Here is an 18893-nt window from a genome sequence, read left to right as displayed (position 1 = left end):
GTACTAACCCAGACATAAACAGGCATTCAACACAACAGCAGACCTAGTCATTTTAAAGAAACCTTTATAAAGTTTAAACATTTCTGAACATAAACATTTTAACATTTCAAGACATATACAATTCTTTATATGAAACAGTAAATATCTCTTATTGTGCACACTCTTAAAGTAATTCAGAAAATAAACACTGTTATCTTTAGCCTGATCTCTCCTGTCGTGGCATTTTAAAACCTTACATCTCTGTCACTTGAGGCACTTTCTGAATGTCGAGGCTTTTGTAGAACAACGTAAAGCATGATGCTGAAGGACTATAGCGCCCCCATGAGGCGGCTTCTGTACACAGCTGCAGACCTGATGGCTGCCTGCAGTGGAGCCGGCGCACACACGCTTCTATACAGACATGCTGGCAGTGTGAGGCAGCTTCACATGCAGGTTTAAATATAGTTTACACTGCAGGTTGATTTCATGTTGGACCAGATGAGCTTTGAGCTGAAACTCAAAGTGTTTTTATCCAGTCCTTATATTACTTATCTTCCTGGGTTCAATGTAAATTCTGCTCTCGTGTACTTTTAAGTAGTTAGCTCTCGATGATACGTAAATTAAAAGATCCCGCTTTGTAAATGAAATTGCGTCCACAGCACAAAATGTAAATCTTTAGACATCACATGCTCACATAGTGGAAAGAGCTCTGGGCTTTACACTGATTTAACACTGAAAATCATAACCTTAAAAAGTAGTTTAACATCCACAAATACTGACAGTTTTGAATGCAACTCAGTAAGTGATTGATTGTTACTCTGTTGATTGAAACAACTCTATTAACTTGAACTTAAAGACCATTAAAAAAAAATATTAGATTACTTCAAAATATGCACTGTAATAAAGCCGAAAAACAAGGCCGCTTAAAGCTGTTCCTGAAATGTTTTGGACATTACATTTTCACATGAGAGGAACAGTTTATTAAAGTGTAAACTAAGTGGTATCCCGCTTTCACTCAGGCAACGTGATGAAGAACATGTTGAAGGGAAAGGACGTTTGAAGAGGGACTTCAAAACGCAGAAACCTGGAGGCTTATCGTTCTTGGTCAGAACAAGGCAAATATGTGCACAAACTCGGCCCGAGAGGACGAGCTTGTTTGTCTGAGCAGAAAGTGGAACATCCTCAAGGCCTCCGATCCGCGGCGTGACGGGGAGATGGCATGAGGAGATCAGAGTGGGAGAAATGGTTTAGCTGAGGCTCCTCCGTGTCCTTAGAAGACAGTAGTAGCCAATTGTTTGGGAGAGGAGGGACGCTCCTCCTGGCCATGTGACACGTGCTCTCCTGAAAGATCGAACACAGGAGGGAAATGGACACATCTCTCTCGCCTGCAGTGCTGTGGTCACATGACCAGCTGCAGCCTCTGTTTACAAACTCCTCTCACCGGGTAGATTTTCTCCCTTTTTCTCGCCGTCATCTTCCTTCTCGTCGGGCATTTCTATCTGACACAGATCCTGCACGTCCTCCACGCTCGATTCCTTTAAAAAAAAAAAATCATGTTTTTCTCTTTGAAGTTCGTCAGACATGTTTCACAGTGGTATCATTGTTGGAGCCGTTTTCCTCAGAGCTATCTATTAGTTACGCATTCTTCCACTTAATGAGATCATCAGGGATTCCTTTTTAATATAATAAACTCGTTCTTTATGCTGCTCAGAGTTTTGTAACCCCAGTGTCTCTCCTCTCTCTTGTGCCTGCAACGCAACCACTACACTTTATGCAAATGAATCCCAGTTGAAAACTCCTAAATAGAAATAATCATATGGGCAATGATGGCAACTTTTAGAGACTTTTGAAGTTAGTTATGATAAATTAATATATGAACATACTAAACACTTTAAAAAAAAAAGACATGAATCGGACAGTTTGATTACCTGTGATTCAGAGAAACGATCTTCATCTGAGTTCCTGAATCCTTCGGGAGCTTCCATCAGGATCTGCAGACCGTCAGCCTCCTCGTCATCGCTGCAGAGAGACAACAGGGACATACATGGTGAGTCTAAATTAAACACCATAACAGACACTGAGGGAACTTTTCAAACCCAAGATTCAGGATAGAAGGAAAATAGAATTTTTTTTTTTTGCCAAATACTTGACAGGCTCGAGCAGCAGACAATGATCACTAACACTGACCTTCCTCCAGAGTGAAATCTCTCTTCCTTTTCTTCTTCTTCCTCTTCCTCCATTTTGATTTGGTTCTCTTCAGGTTGCGCAGCATCCTCCTCCTTTTTCTCTTCTACTGCCTCTTTATTTCCTCCCTCCTTTCCCTCTTCCTCCTCATCTTCCTCGAGGTCAGAGCAGTTGAGAAAGTCAAAACTTTCGAGCGCCGTCTCGACTTCTAGATTGAAACTAGAAGAAACTGGAAAAGGAACCTACGGAGAAACCAAAGCAGTGTTTAAAGTTAAGGTATAAGGTGTTTTTTATTTAGTTATATGTTAAGTTTTTTGTTTTGTTTTGCGAAGCACTCTGTGTTACCCTTCGTGTACGACAACTGCTATACAAATAAAGTATGATTGATTGATTAAAAATCACCATCAACAGAATAAACTTCACAAACACAATGAAGTGAATGAAGCTCACCGTTGGTTTGGACTCCTGGACGGACTGACTGTGTTTCTCTGGTGCTTCGTCCTCTGCTGCTTCAGTGGTGCTGTCCTTTGTTTCTGCTTCAGTCTGTCCAGCCTGCACTGGCAAGTCCTCAGACTGTTTTACCTCCTCTGCTGAAATACACACATCTGGGACGCCACTTTCAGACAAATCCTGAGTGGACACAGCGTGTGCAGAGGACACGTCGGGGCAGGAGCAGCTCAGGTCTGCCGAGGTTTCAGAGAGGTCCGCTGACTGGAGAGACGCTCGATCGGCCGCGGTGCAGTCATCGCTGTGAGAGCAGGAAGTCTGCAGGTGGCCGTTTGGCACCGCGTCCGTCTGAGAGAAAACCTCCCCGGCTTCGGTCTCGTCCTCCTCCTGATTGGAGGTGAGCGACGGCGTTGAGGCGCTGGACTTGTGTGGCGTGAAGGACAGCTGAGAGGTGAGCGTGGTTTGCAGCATGTTGGAGGCCGTGAGCTTCTGAGCGTGGTGAGCGAGCGCCGGGCTGGACGAGTCGTCGGAGGACTCAGACGAGTTGGACCAGACGGTGCCGTTCTCCACTTCCCCCTGCCGCCTCAGCAGAGACTAGACAGGAAACACGGAGGATATTAACTAAAGGCCCAAAGGTATGTCGACATACTTCAGGATCACAGGTTTTAAGTGCATGTTGGTTATCAAATTACATCACGATAAATGTAATTGCGTTAGGGTTGCAATTAAAGATTATTTTCATTATTGACTCATCTGCAGATTATTTATGGATTAATGGTTGGTCCATAAAATATAAGAAAATTGTGAAAAATGTCTCAGAGTCCAAGGGGAAGTTTGTCAAAGCTTCACTATTCCAGCTTCCTAAATGTGAGGCTGTTATTGATTTCATGCCATTGCTTTTCCTATCTGTCTCTAGTCTATGAGTATGATATAAAGCAGAGAAAAGTAGAACATCTCTCATGAGAAAAACTTCCAATTTTGCTTTAAAATCACTCAATCGATTATCAAAAAGATGGTGTTTTGTTCAATCGATTAATTGACAAATCCTTTCAGATGTTAAATGCAGTGCATTTGATCAATGAAACAGACAAATTCCTTGATCCAGTTCTCAAACTGTTGATCAGAGACGCTAGTAATGGGCAAGGATAACAATACGAAGTGGAACTAAAGGGAAATATCAAGTGTCATGTGGGACAAAAAAGACGAGTGGGACATAAAACATGTTTTTGACAAAAAAAGGGAATTACAGACATAATTCATTGATTTGATTTATCAATTGAACACATCAAACATTTGCTGCTTGAATCTTAGATCTGGCTTCTTTCTCCCTCATACTATAAACTACAAATATAAAAATGTTTAGCTCCTGTACTTAATGCAATATGTGGGCACTGTTAATAAACAATTTGGGTAAAGCTGTGATTGTTAATATTTTAAACACTAAATCAAGATCATCAAAGTTTTCTTGAATTCCCCCCCTTAAAAATGTAATTAGTCACTCGATTAATTGACAAATGCCCTGATCATTTAGTAAGCGCTACAAATCTCAAAAATAATCATATACACAGAACACATGATCTGGTTTTGAATTAAATAATCAAAATCAACAACAATATAATCACGTTGCATCTGACAAAATGTCTGATTGTCTTTTTCAATTTTGATTTAAAAAATATCATTTTTTTCTAATGTATATCATCAATCGGTTTGGTCACTATGAACTAAACTACAACTACGTCCCAACACACCGACTGTACTGAGGTGAATCTGGGTGTAGTGCGGCTCAATTCACAACGTAAGGACGCCGTCCTGTCCGCCATGACTTCGTGAAGCGCCTCCACCAGCGAGCGGCTCGGCCTGGGCCTGCCCTGAGGCGCGCTCTTCAGCGAGGTGAGGAAGAGGAGGGACATATTGGAGCTCTACTCAACCACTATTAAACAGCTACAAGGGCCACAGCTCTGCTCACACATGCTGCTGTCACACGCCGCGCTACCGCTATCATTCATTCTCCGCCCATTAGCTAGGCCACTCCCACAGCCACATGTCCTCACACACAGCGCTCTGCGAACACGCTCACACACATCAGAGCTACCGCTACACACAAAACAGTGGGGGAGTAGCTGAAATAGAACAAGCCAATGAAATGACAGTAATAATGGCCATCAGGAGGATTACATATACAATGTCTATATGATGTAAAAAGGAATAGCAGCAAACAGAGGTGGAAGAAGTATTCACATCATTACCTCAAGTAGAAGTAGTAATACTCTAAAAATTCTCCATTGGAGGTAAAAGTCCAGACTTCAAAATGTTACTTAAGTAAAAGTATTATAAGCAAAATGCACCTTAAGCTTCAAAGGTGTGTACTATTATTGCACTGTATAAGCAGTACTGCATAATATTATATAAGCGTGTCAAGTGGTTTCGGTAAAACATTTTAGCAGCGGTGTTAAGTGTCAATAAATAGGGTAGTACCTCAAAATGTAACTAGATTACAGTACTTGACTAAATGTACTTAGTTACTTTCAACTACTAGTAGTTAAAGGTTTACGACAGGGGCCAGGATTGGCCATTAAGAGAAAAAAAGTAATAAAGTTAAGGTGAATAAAGTTAATGTTACTCACATAAAACACCTGCTCCCGCATAGAGGGCGTGTCAGGAGGGCTCTGATTGGACAGCAGCCGCTTGGTGACTGTATTGGTGGAGGACGTCTGGTCGTCCTTATCAAACGGACTTAAAGACAAAGGAAAAAGCAGGACAAAGGGTGAGAAACTGAACAAAACTCACCTGAACAAACATGGTAAAAGCGTTGAACTATAATAATAAAAAGGGCCAATTAGACGTCTAATTACCTCCAGGTGACCTCCAGGTTCAGCTTCACCGTCCCGAGGTCGTTGATGTCCACGGCGAGCGTCTGGGGCAGCGGGCAGAAGAGGTCGAGCATCTCGCAGGACACGCTGCCCACCACCACGTGATTGGCCAGGCTCTTCAGCTCCGTCACCTGGATAAACAAAACAGGAAAACCTCAGCGAGAACTTCCAAGGAATGACGAAGTTAATCCATGGGATTTTTACGTTGAATTTGAGATTATTTCAGAAAAGCTTAACTCTGTGCCAAGCAAATAAACAAAACTTTTTCTATTTTTTTTTAAAAACTCATTTGCATTCGCAAGAGATAAAATGCAAACGTGTAATAAAACAGTCACAGTAGGATGTTGTTGTCTCGTGTAGCCACTTTTTAGCAAAGGCCTTTTTTAATGACACATCAAATCCTCCAAGATTGCTGAGTAAATTCACACTAAAGAAACAAATGCGTATTATGCACAGCTGAACAAAAATCCACACTAAATGCGATAAAGTTACTGCTGTTTGAGTCACATTTGCTAAAAGCAACACATCAGTTTTACGTAAATATTTTGCCTCTTTAAAATAACACTTTGAATTTGTGGCTTTGAATGTTTTCATTGGAATTGTTTACAATGACAAACATTAAGAATAAGTTCGCTAGCCATGCCTTTTTAAATCTGCAATCCTTACCTTGATTGACAGCAGTTCTGTGACGAGAGGCAGGAAGATGTTCTCTTCCCCGTCCCATATCTGCTTGTTGCTGACTTCCATGCGGCCTCGTAGCCTCCAGCGCTGACGCCCATAGCGCATTAGGACCTGACGGAACCAAAAACAGTGAATGTGATTCAGCAAACACAGACTCTGTCACAATTTGTAGCTACATCCTTGTGTTTATGATTCTTACCTCATACTGGTCACCAGAACAGAGCCGTGCGAAGCCAGCGAGGCCTGAAACATGTGAAAGGAATAGAAAAATGAGAACTGTGCGAAGGCAGAGCGGATGCAAATAGGAAGTGGTAGAAAGTGACTCACCCTTCATCTTGACATGAAATTCTCCCATCTGGCTTTCTAATTCACTCTCAAGGGAGCACATGTGCTGCAGGGACAGATGGAGGCATCGGTTTGAATAATTTAACAGAGATTTGAATTTACAGCACACATCAATCACCTGTGATTTATATAGCCCGATGTCAAAGATTACACATTTGTCTTTACAGACTGTACAGCATACAACACCCTCGCAGAGGTAAGGAAAACCCCCCCACAACAACCCACAATCAATGGGAACATTTAAGAAACCCCAGGGAGAGCAACAAAAGGAGGGATCCCAGAACCGACCATGGGCGTAATTTCCACTGGGGACATGTCCCCTCCACTTTTCAAAATCCTGTTTGTGTCCCCCCCACTTTTCAAATGTGTTTTTATTTATTTTCACAACTAAAAGTGGTCATGGAGGAGCGTCTGTGTGTGCGTGGCAGGAGCGCATTTTGTGTGAGAGAGAGAGAGACAGAGAGAGACAGAGAGAGTTACGTGGGTTGTTGTTAGCATCTGGTGCTAGCTCGGAGCTAACGGAGATTAGAAGCTGTTTCAACAATAAGGAGAGGGAGAGTCCTCTCCTGTCGGACTGAGAGGCTGAGGTAACATCAGCTCAGGGAGGTAAAGGACTCGCTGAGTGATTATATTTTAAACTTTAGTCTAAGTTATCTCAGTGGGTCTCAAACGGTTTGGTCTAAACAAATATGTCCATCTATTTAATATAGTTGTTCAAAATAAGTAAAACAATAATTCCAATGTCAGTAAAGAATTAAAAACACAGTTTGAAAGGGGAGTGATTAGTAAAATATGCATAAATAAAAAGAAAGAATGCAGACTAGGTAAGATAAAGATAGGAGAGAGGAGTATATCAATGATGTGTTATTGGTTGTGAGAATATTTTAATGGTTTTTGGAGTATTGAAATATATACAGGTCTGTTTCATATGAGTGTTGAGAGCTGTATCCATAAATCTCTTAATTTGTGCACCAGATTGATGCATTTAACTTCAATTTAAAGAAAAAAATCTTACCGGGGGTGCATGCCCCCGGACCCCTCTATAGGATGTGAGGTCATCCCAAATAAAACAGGTTCATGGATAGATAAGTTTGCACACTCATTATATACACTACACATTTTTCTTGGATTAGTTAACACCATAGTCCCTATATGTGTAGAAAGGCAGGAAATGGAATTAAATCGAGAACAATGTTTCATTGCGGAGGACACCCTGTTTTGTGTCCCCCCCACTTCTCAAACCAAAGTTACACCCTTGGAACCGACTGACATGAAATAAATGTTGTATATACAAAATAAACAACATAATAAATGACAACAAAATTGTGAATGTATATTAAAATGAAGGAACTAGGAGGAGGTCACAAAGCTGCCATTTGCCACCAAAATGAAAGAAACATCCGCTCACCTCGGTGCACTCCCTGTAGCCCTTGTTGGCCTCACTCAGGCTCTCTCTGGCCTCCCGGCTGCCCACGGCCACGTTAAAGGCCGCCACCATCTTACTCGCTCCGTCACGCAGTCGTCGCTGTATACAATAAGCATCGTACAGCTCCTCTACCTGCAGAAGCATATATAATAATATCGTTTCTTTGTATAGAGCTTAACAGAGAACACACAAGACACGATGCAAAAACAAGACATTACATACTACTTTCAATAGGCATGAGGAAACAATGGATGATTGCACTGTTCTTTATTCTCAACGTCAAGAATAGTGGGCCGTGTAACTCAATACTTGAGGATGAAAATAAACTTTAAAATTACAGAACAAATTATAAGAAAGCCTTTTGACAATATTTATTGAAATAGTGGTAGTTTTATTAATTCATTTTTTCATTTAATGAAAAAGATCAGATGTGCAAAACTATATATTTTTTGGAAATAAAAATGGCAGCTTTTAACAGCACACAATATCCCATTATAAATGAAACTTTAGCATTAATTTAAAGTCGTGTTTGTGTCCTACCTCTGACAAATTCAGGTTCCAGTGGGGACCTTTTTTCCTGTGTGTGCCTCTCCACCTCTGTTTCCTACTTCTTACTTGCTACCCTTTTCCCTCAACCTATCCTAAGGGAGTGCATGTATGTAGACACGTTAGTTTAGCTGCTATAGGCTTGGACTGTTGGGGGGGGGCACCTTACTTCGTCTTTCTGTCTGTTTGTACCTGTGTAATCTCATGTTCCGATTAACCCAGCTTCCCCCAAATCTCTTTTCTGTGTCCATATATACGCCGGGATCCTGAGTCGAGGCTAATCCTATTGCTGTGGTCGTGTGTCCTGGATCCTCTATCCTGAGCACTGGATCTGAGTCCTGGACTTCGAGCCGTGGCTGAACCAGTCTCTGCGGTCCTGCCTGACTCTCTCCATACTACTTCCCTGATGGCTCCCACAAGATTGCTGACATCCTCGTGGATTCATCTTCTTATTATAGACACATGCATTTCAAACATTTGGTCTTTCCAAACATTTGGACTACCTATGTTGTAAATGTATTATCTTTTTGATTTACACACGGCATCTATTGCACGTCTGTCCGTCCTGGGAGAGGGATCCCTCCTCTGTTGCTCTCCCTGAGGTTTCTCCCATGTTCCCCTTTAAACTATGGTTTTTCTCTGGAAGTTTTTCCTTGTACGATGTGAGGGTCTAAGGACAGAGGGTGTCATATTGTCATACTTATATTCTGAACAATCTGTGAAGACCACTGAGACAAATGTAACATTTGTGATATTGGGCTATATAAATAAACACTGATTGATTGATTGATTGATTGATTGATTGATTGATTGATTGATAGGACATCTAAAATATGAACTATATAAAAAGGTATATGTATATTATTTGTATGTTATTGTATAACATGTATGTAAGTAAGTAATTAAGTAAATAAAGTAAAGTAAAGTGAGGACATGCTCCTGTCCAGGAGACAGATCAGGAGAACACACAGACCTGAACGGTGNTTGATTACGCCATTACTTCTGCCTCTCTCACTCGCTCTTCCCCTTTCTCTCTTACCCGGGCTTCTAATTACAGGGGCTAAATAGCTGCTTTAGCTTTCATGTTAGGATCAAGTATGCACTGTCTACCAGTTTCACTGAAGCAGGAATTACTTCCAAAGTGCTGGACAAAAGAGAAAGAAAGTGTGGTGTTGCGTGTGTGCTGTTGTATGCGTGTGTGTGCATGTAACGCAGAGGAGATGGAGATGTTCAGCCTCTGGGGGAAGAGGGCAGACGCACATGATTAAGTATTTTTCAGGTTGTGCTGAGGAAAAGAATGTTAATTAAATGCACTTGCAGCAGGGATGTGGCATGGCCAGTGTTGGGGCATATGGGTTGTGGAAAGAGGGGATGGCGGGCCCCCGGGCGATGGAACCCCATGCGACGGGATTGTGTGTTCCACACAGAGCTGGAAGGATTCTGAAAAAAGGCACTGGAAGGGGATCAACAGGCTGGAATAGGGCCTATCTCTACCTTGCTGGCAGAGGGAGGTGGGCCCTTTCTGATTACAGGACCTTCCCTTTATATTTAGGGGGGCTCACCCTTTGGCTATATGGGTCAACATCAATGTGAAACAAACCGGTTCTCATTAGTCAAACCCCATAACACGGTTGGTTCAGACCCCATCCCAACACAATTACATAGTAGAGTCACATCCCATTTTTGGGCTTTTTAATATGTTTTTTTGGATCCCTGTACAATCCTCAGGTTGTCATAATAATTACTGGGCACATGAGGACATTAAAATGCACTTCAGATGAGAAAGCTTCAAGATGTTATAAACTTTTAATATCTCAAATGGTTTTGCATAATGTTTATTGGCGCTGATATTTGCCTGCCAAGTGACTTCTCTAAGTTGCGGTGAATTGATGGCCACAGGGAAAGCTCCCGGTATCCAACCCAACAAACAGCTGTTCAAGTGGACCATAATGAAGTCGCCCTGCAATAAAACCAATGCTGGAGTTCTGTCTCTATAATGAGAAATGACAGGACTTAAAACATACAATAATCCTTTGTGTTGTTAAGCTAGTATCATTTGTAACAGGTATTGTTCATATCATTCTGAATATAGATCAAAGTAAAAACTCAGCAAACAGCTTTCTGATATGACATATTGATTTTATTAGGGTGCCATGGAAACATAACTTAAAGGTGGGGTAAGGGGGCCTATGTATGTATTCAGAACACCTTTTTGTTATTCCATGGGGAATGCTCTTACAATCCCCGATAAGCAATGATATATTAAATGGCTTTGACATAAATACATTAAAAATGTCATCTGTGGAACGTAGTACTGTAAAGGCATGAGCAATCATTTTAACTGGATGGCCTAACCTGCCTGTCAGGCCTTCCATCTGTGCACACAAACTTTATTCGTGCCCTCGAATTGGTCATGTGGCGTTTGTTGTGTGGTTGGAGGAGGGGCTCTGGTAAGGAAGTTGGGCAGATTTTCTTTCCGCGGTCTTGTATTTATCAAATTTCTAGCGTGCCACTCGAGCTGTTTTCTCAAATCTACTTTAACCCCACCTTTAATGTGAGACCGCTATAGTAGGTGGAAAATGTTGTCTGCCACTCACATACAGTATGTGGACAACTGGCCCTAAACCAGCTGATGCCTAAAAACAATATTGTCTATTTTTGATGGGGGTCTATGCTGCAAAAGTGACAACCACTGCTAGGGGGTATAAACTCATGAACTAATTAAAAATTAGTTTTTTTTTTTCTATGAATGTGTTTCTTGGTGATGGTTAAAACGCTGTCTGCTCTGTTCTTTGCCTACTATTTTAGGGTTTAAACTTTTCATCATTGTTTTAAAAGCAAAAAGCACAGTAACGGGCCAAAGCAGATCAAATCGGATGAGGTCATGGGTCCATAGGCTGGAGAGGAGAAACTTTGAATTTACGTGATCATCTTACTGTGTTGTTTACCTTTCTTATTGCAGGGAGATTCATCTCTTCCTTCTGTGTCTGTCCCAGCCATGGAATTCATAATGTACTTGTATAGGGCATGGGGGACAATTGAATGCGGTTTTATCAACCTTATTCTGTAATCTGCAAAAAATAAAAACTAAGAGTATTCCGTTGTGGTAGGTTATAAATGATTTTATAAAGCCTTTCTTTGGGTGTTTCTTGTAGGGACTGTGTATGTGTAATTAGAATGCATGGCAAACGAGGCCATTGCACTTTTGATTTTTTCTTGGTAGTCTGTAACAAGCTATTTTTAGAATTTGTATAACATGTCCTTCTCGTTTCGGTTTATCGCGAGGGATTGGGCTTGGTAAGGAAATTATCTCCCATAATAAAAATATTGAATGAAAGAAAAATCACACCAACATATAGACAGGGTTTTTTGATTGAAGAGTATGTCTACATTTTTCCTATTCAATGAACAAGATTAAACCACTAAAACATTATTATTCTACGTCCTTCCTTAATTTCATTACGTCCTTATCTTTCATTGTGTCTCTCGCTCTCCTCGCAGAGTGGGGCTTGCTTCGGCAGATCTCCTTTCGGTCCTAACAGTCACGTACGAGTGAATGGTAATTGTTCGACCATCAATCTCGAAGAATGACTTGTTGTTCCACAAAAAGGGTAATTCTCAAGAACCAAATGGAATAAAACCTCCTTTTTATCCTTCCTCTCATCTTCTTTTCTATTTTCAATACCATATCTTAGTTCAGAGCAAATTGCTATTTGTAGAATTACATATAATCAAAACGATATATCCATTAATTCCCTATTAGTGTAGTAAAAAACTGTGCTTCTCCAGGTCAACTTATTTAAATAATAACTGTTGATATCACAGGGTTATTTGAGATCGATACCACTTTCCTCCATGTCACTTTAGCCCAAAGATAGTGGTTATCTTTCCATTCATTCTCCTTGTAGTAACAGGTCACCATCTGAACTTAACCACTTCAACCTGTTCAGTCTATCTACGAGCCAACATGCGAAAGGACCAAGCTCATCCTACATAGTCCTGCGTAAATGGGCCCCTTTTATTACTATACATCATATTCGATATCCATAGTGTACTGTCTGTTGAAATGGCCTCCAACTGATTGCAGTGAAAATACTTAGCCTGCAGCACAAAAGCGCTTTCTTATATACACCTCCTTGGTCTTTGTCTGTGTTCTTTTCCATTGACATAAACAATTATGAAATACTAGTTACATTAATAGCAACAAGGCCAAACCAGACTTTTCCTTCCATTTCTTATGAGCATATGAAATATCAATGCGTACGTGTGTGGAGAGACGCGAGTGTCAGAATTTCGGACACCCTCTCATTTGAAATGACATGATCTCCATACCGGAGGTATTCCAGGGTAGGCGTGGCGGTGGTGGGAGGCTGAGAGGTTGGTTAAAGTGTTTCATGTGTGTGCCTCCTGGCATGTTATCACAGGTTGGCAAACACACCAGGTCACTCCTTCTCTTTTTGTCACATCCACCATTGAGATGGTGCTGCCAGACATGGTCCGGTGACCTGCTTGTGATGCATTTATCAGTAGGTCAAACTGGATGCAGTTTTGTCTTGTTTTCAAGCCCATGAATCTTGCATGCGGAGGATATTTTTGATCGCTGTGAACGCTGCATATTCCGGCCGAGGTGGCTGTGGATTGTGCGCTTAGTTTTCACACCCGTGGGGAAGTGTAACAGAGGATGTCTGATTCTCTCTGCTCGTGCTTGATGGAGGAGAAGTTTTGGAGAGGACTACTTAAATAATTAATTGATTTATATAACAGGTTAGTACTTTATTTAGTCATGGAGGGGGACAAGAGTGAAGTGCATAGAAGTTCTAGGTCGTACACACACCCAAATATTTTATGAAAATCCAAAATTGGGGGGGAGAAATTAGTCATGGGTCACATCAGAGGGGAAAGAATCATATTTCATATGTCGATGATGGCCCCTATGTTATGATGATATTTTCTCTTAAGCCCCAGAACACACTGGGACAGGTGACCCATTCACTCTGTTCTTTCACGTATACCGCTTTCAACATCTAGACTGCATGTCTTTACTCGACATCTGGTGTAAAGTCCACCTTCACCCGTCTCCATGGTATTTTGGGAGAATGTACAAACCAAGTACGCTCTGGTGGTACCCGAAATGATTGTTGCTAGCTCTGCAACATGGGCTCTCGCTTATGCTAAAGCTGGTAGCTTGTGTGTGCATCTGAATGATTGTAGGAACTGACGATAAGTGACTGTTTGTCTTTATGAGATGTATTGTTTTGCTGGCTCTGCATGGATTGGAACAGGCCTGCGCAGTATTATGTTGGATCGCGACGACTCTCTCACGGTTGAAGTATTCCACATTTTGTGATGCTGATCTCCTCACAAGGTTGTCAATTCTCCTATATTAACATCCTCGGACTGTAGTGTATGTTTATATCACGCAGCTGCTCAGCTCTGCATGCACTCACAACCATCAACTTCAAATGCTGGGGCTTTATATTTTGTAGGGCTAGGAGAAACCAACAATAAGGGATATGTTGAGATTCTCTTGATTGCGTTCTGATAGAAGGTAGATACCTGACATTATTTATGCAGTCGCGACACTCTTGTACATAATCAAAGTGCGTGTTACTGATATAAAAAAGATCAGTCCATTGGGGGTCTCTCTATTGTGAAGTATTAGCACATCCAAGTACAACAATTCACTGTCTAATGTGCATCTATTCGTCTTCTTCCTCTAACTATATCCATATTTGGTCTGTGGATTAGTTGTGTACTGGTCCACGGACTTCGTGATACACTCTCTGCTCTCTCGCGACAGCCATATAGCTTGATGTTACATGGGAGAATGTGACATGCTCGAGAAATAACAGGATAGCTGGTTCAGGCTCTATAGGTTCATAAAAACTAAGATGCAGGAAATATGAAGCAATAACGACCATACATCGCATGGAAGGAACGGTATGTTAAACATGGGATTAGAATCCCCAATGACGCTTCTCAGGTAGATTTGCTTTGATTTACCTATTTTCCTCGCTGTTCTTAATGGTATTGGACCTAAGAATGGATTCTATCTCGGATGCTATGATCCTGTATCTTTGTTCTTAAGTTCAGAGTATACTCAATTACACCAAGGCGCGTTCGTCATAACATTCCTTGAAGAATTGCTAACCATCCAAACGAACAATATAAGAGATAAGTGGACAAGGGTAATGTCACTGCATGAATTGAACTGGGTATGTCGCTAATACTTCAATAGAATACTGGTCGATTTTTACGTAGGCTTTTTATATGTCCCAATATGCAGGGTTTTTTTTACTGGATACTGTCAACAATCTTTTTTGCCCTGGCCAGAATAAGCCCCTGCATATAGGTGAGGGTGAGCCGCAGAGCACAGGGCTTTTGGATTAAAAAAACCCGCTGTTTAGGAATTGACACCTTTGAGCAGATCAAATGTGTTCCCAAACTGGTGGGTTCATCATAACTGCCCACTGTTCCTCCTGCAGGTCTACAAATAGTCTCTATTAGGAAACCAGTCCACTATCCGTCAAGTTCTATCATGGGAGGACAATGAACATTTGATAGCTATTGCAGAAGCTAAAAGCATCTCCTGGTCCAGGGCTGGTTGTATTTACACCAGGAAGCGGGAGGTGGTGGGCGGTCCGAGTGTGGAGCTGAATCGTACTTATCGGTTACAGGACAGTTTGATGGGGCTCCACTTCCATAGTTTGCTAGAATCTCAAGGCACATCCATAACATAATTCTTTTTTACAGGACTCCAGGAAACTCACCTTTCTCCAAGAATACCTCCCTTTAATTCAATTAATAATGAAGATCCAAAAAGACTTCCCTCACATCAGGCACGGGCAGAGAAACAGACGCTGTATTTTGGTGATGGAACACCAGGCTGCCTTGCGAATACTTGGCGCGGTATGGATCAAAACTTCCTCCGCATTGCAAGATTCATGGGCTTTGGAAAACAAGGACAAACTGCTCCATGTTTGCATGTACACCAGCAGCTGGCCTGCAGCCACGATGCAAGGGAGGTGAGCTTTGGTGTTGTTCACCTGTGAAATTCAGGGGAGAAGTTAATAACCTCTCAGGCTTCCCCCAGAATCGGAACTGTGTCCTGTAATTTAAAGGAATTGATCTGAACTGCGCTCTCACAGTTACTTTTTTTTTACAATGAAGTGTGTCAAGCAGATGGAGGAGTAAATGAAAGGGCTTTTGGGAGGAATTATCCTTCATAGGGCTGTCAACCAGACGTACCCTGGGGTTGAATAGGGATGATTTAAAAAGGCTCTATGCACAGGAGGATTTACTTGGGTTCCTTCCAGTGGCTGGGTGAAAGGTAGCCTAATTTTTCAGGACGGGCATCTATTTATTTAGAAATTGCTGGGGACGTTTAGATGGTCTTTCAACACTTTGAAAAGAGTGAAAAGGGTTTCTGTAAATGGTGCATTCAGTCCCAATGGGGAAGCATACTGATAATTTATTTTAGAAAATGTAGAATTATTTACTTTTGGGATTTTAAATAACCTATCCCGAAAAAGAGGATGTTAATACAATTTTCATTAAAACGTAGGAAAAAAAACGTATAAGTAGGTTGTTGAGTGGGTAAAAGTCGAGAAATTCCCCCTGGGGATAAATGGTGGCCAGAGAAATCTATCCATCACGGCGTTGTCCCCATTTTCCTCAACAAAAAAAAATTCACCTGGAATTATTACTGGCATAGCTGGGCCTAAGGCAAAGTAGAATAAAGTTAGCACTGCTTAGGGTCCTAAAACCTCCGCCAGGAGCAGATTATAACTTGGTGCCTCATTCAGAGTTTTTCTGTATAATTCAGGCACCTGCAAAAGCGCTCTAATTAAAAATGTGATGCATTATTATTAATATTATTAAGGCTGAGAGTCCAAATGGCGGGCAGGTGATGGACAGATAACAGGCAAACAACTAATGAAAACTCCATGCAGCAATGAGGATAAACCAACAAAGTGGAATGGTAAAGTAGTGAGTGAGAGATAAGGGAAGTTGGAACATGTGAGCATAGGAATGAGGAAGTCAGGTGAAAAAATCTGAGGTCATCTGGTGGACAGGTAGGGAACGACAACAACTCGTGTGATAGTTGGGATGTTGCTGAAGAGGAGGGACCAAGGGACATCCATCCAATTTCATCCATTAACTACCTGAATACCTGCCTCATTTGATAATGAGCAGTGATGATTATTTAGAAAGTAATAGCGAAATCCAAAAATAATAAAATGCCTGATTTAATAATTGTCATGTCATTCGTTTTGAGTTAAACATTACAGGTTAAATCAATGATGTACTTCCTAATATAGTGAACCAAGCATACTAAAGGAACATAATAAGCTACATTCTTAATGTCCCTTTATAACCCAGCTTCCCCCAAATCTCTTTTTTGTGTCCATATATACGCCGGGATCCTGAGTCGAGGCTAATCCTGTTGCTGTGGTCGTGTGTCCTGGATCCTCTATCCTGAGCACTGGATCTGAGTCCTGGACTTTGAGCCGTGGCTGAACCAGTCTCTGCGGTCCTGCCTGACTCTCACCATACTACTTCCCTGATGGCTCTCACAAGATTGCTGACATCCTCGTGGATTCATCTTCTTATTATAGACACATGCATTTCCAAACATTTGGTCTTTCCAAACATTTGGTCTTTCCAAACATTTGGTCTTCCTATGTTGTAAATGTATTATCTTTTCAATTTACACACGGCATCTATTGCACGTCTGTCTGTCCTGGGAGAGGGATCCCTCCTCTGTTGCTCTCCCTGAGGTTTCTCCCATTTTCCCCTTTAAACTGTGGGTTTTCTCTGGAAGTTTTTCCTTGTACGATGTGAGGGTCAAAGGACAGAGGGTGTCGTATTGTCATACTGATATTCTGTACACATTGTGAAGACCACTGAGACAAATGTAACATTTGTGATATTGGGCTATATAAATAAACATTGATTGATTGATTTGTGTCCATCTAATGAGTTTAAGTCCAATATTAATTCTCTTTTAGCTCTGATTTCTCCACTAACTCCTGAGGGAAATATCGTGCAGTCCTTTGATCCATTGTTTTAATATAAATGTTGATTAGTGCAGCATCAAGGTAAAAGATTATCTATTTTTCTAATCATGTATTTATGTATACATACCTTGCTGAGGTGGAACTCCAGTCGACGCATAAACCTCTCGATGGCTTTCACTTGCTATAAAAAAAGAAAGGAATGATAATACAGGACGTCTTTCTTTTATCTGTTTACAGTTTCAATGTGAATGAAACTCACCTTGTCCAGCTCATACAAAGACCCCTGCAAAACAAAATAAAGCATTTAGCATCACAAAGTGTCAGATTAACATGCTGACTTCCAGCCTGGCACTGAAAGGAGGTCAGGCTGGAGTGACTGGTTTGACTAGAGGAGCTCTCACCAGACGACCGTTCCTCTTGTTCTCTCGTGACTGCTGACCCAGGCTGTCAAGCTCCAGCTGGTGGACCTGCAGGTAGGACCTAACAACAACACAAACACATTACTGTTTAATCCTCATTTACAAAAGCAGACGTATTCACTCCGCCTGTCAGTCGTGCGTGGACTCAATGCAAACAGAGTCTGCGTTGTGTTTACTCACTGTAAGCCTCGCCGTAAGGCAGCGTAGACCTCGTCCAGCCGCTCGGGCTGCGGGATTTTAGTGGGTGGCTGTTTGGTGGAGCCTGTGAACATCCTGCTTCCTTACAAGGCACGTTTCTCTAGGATCAAACAGGCCTGAGGGAGGGAGAGGAACATGGGCTCGTTTCTGATAAGACCTTCAGGGTTATTTCAAGAAGCACATTCAAAATAGGCAGCAAGAAAACTGGCATGGGAAGAAATGGAAATATCATCCAGGCCAAAATAAATGTGATACACAATGTTATCCTCATAATCCTAAAGATATGATTGAAACTCTTAAAAAGGCACTTAAACATACTTGAATCATACTTATAGGATTTATATTTTAACTTTTTGATAAAAAAAACTAACAATCCTATATAGTCTAATCCTTAATCATAAAGTCCAAACAAATAAAATAGCAACATTACGTGAGTCTATTCTATTTTGAATGCTATTTTTTATTTTAAATCATGCTTTATTTATCACTTTGCTACAATGACGGCAAGGACATAGAGCGAGACAGACAGATTTCTGCTCACCTGCGGAGTGGAGAGCGATTGTCACTATTCTAGCATGCTTGGAGAGTTGAGTGTAGCGCTGTGGCTTCAACAAACCCAAGGACATGTCCTGTAATTACACAAAAAGGAGACATTATGGACAGAAATGTCACACTTTACTTCATACCTCACTGTACCTGACAGTGCTCCGGCTCTGTGATTATATAGGACTCTCATAATTACAGAAGTCACAGAAAGAAAAATTGTGAAAGGGGGGGG

The 18893-nt window shown here is 41.4% G+C and overlaps 1 protein-coding gene across 3 annotated transcripts in view; it reads right to left on the bottom strand.

Moving 5' to 3' along the window:
* Positions 1–47: 47 nt before the first annotated feature.
* The window catches only part of ripor1 (RHO family interacting cell polarization regulator 1), a 22914-nt gene continuing 4068 nt past the window's right edge, over positions 48–18893 (bottom strand). For 2 of the 3 annotated variants that reach the window (XM_010794849.1, XM_010794850.1), the window contains exons 2-17: positions 18657–18744; positions 18098–18231; positions 17900–17978; positions 17758–17781; positions 17626–17679; positions 7915–8064; positions 6489–6552; positions 6361–6404; positions 6147–6272; positions 5463–5611; positions 5235–5343; positions 4359–4490; positions 2614–3204; positions 2167–2405; positions 1908–1998; positions 48–1514 (exon numbers count right to left, since the gene is read on the bottom strand). In XM_010794849.1, coding sequence (XP_010793151.1) covers positions 1404–1514; positions 1908–1998; positions 2167–2405; positions 2614–3204; positions 4359–4490; positions 5235–5343; positions 5463–5611; positions 6147–6272; positions 6361–6404; positions 6489–6552; positions 7915–8064; positions 17626–17679; positions 17758–17781; positions 17900–17978; positions 18098–18189 — 2055 coding nt within the window. In that variant the 5' untranslated portion in view covers positions 18190–18231; positions 18657–18744 and the 3' untranslated portion in view covers positions 48–1403. The remainder of the gene's footprint in view (positions 1515–1907; positions 1999–2166; positions 2406–2613; positions 3205–4358; positions 4491–5234; positions 5344–5462; positions 5612–6146; positions 6273–6360; positions 6405–6488; positions 6553–7914; positions 8065–17625; positions 17680–17757; positions 17782–17899; positions 17979–18097; positions 18232–18656; positions 18745–18893) is intronic. The other variant, XM_010794851.1, reaches the window with a different exon arrangement.

Source organism: Notothenia coriiceps, unplaced genomic scaffold, assembly GCF_000735185.1.
Source record: "Notothenia coriiceps isolate Sejong01 unplaced genomic scaffold, NC01 NC01_scaffold00037246, whole genome shotgun sequence".
In the NCBI taxonomy this organism is placed as follows: Eukaryota; Metazoa; Chordata; class Actinopteri; order Perciformes; family Nototheniidae; genus Notothenia; species Notothenia coriiceps.
This window is presented reverse-complemented; position numbering and strand designations above follow the sequence as displayed.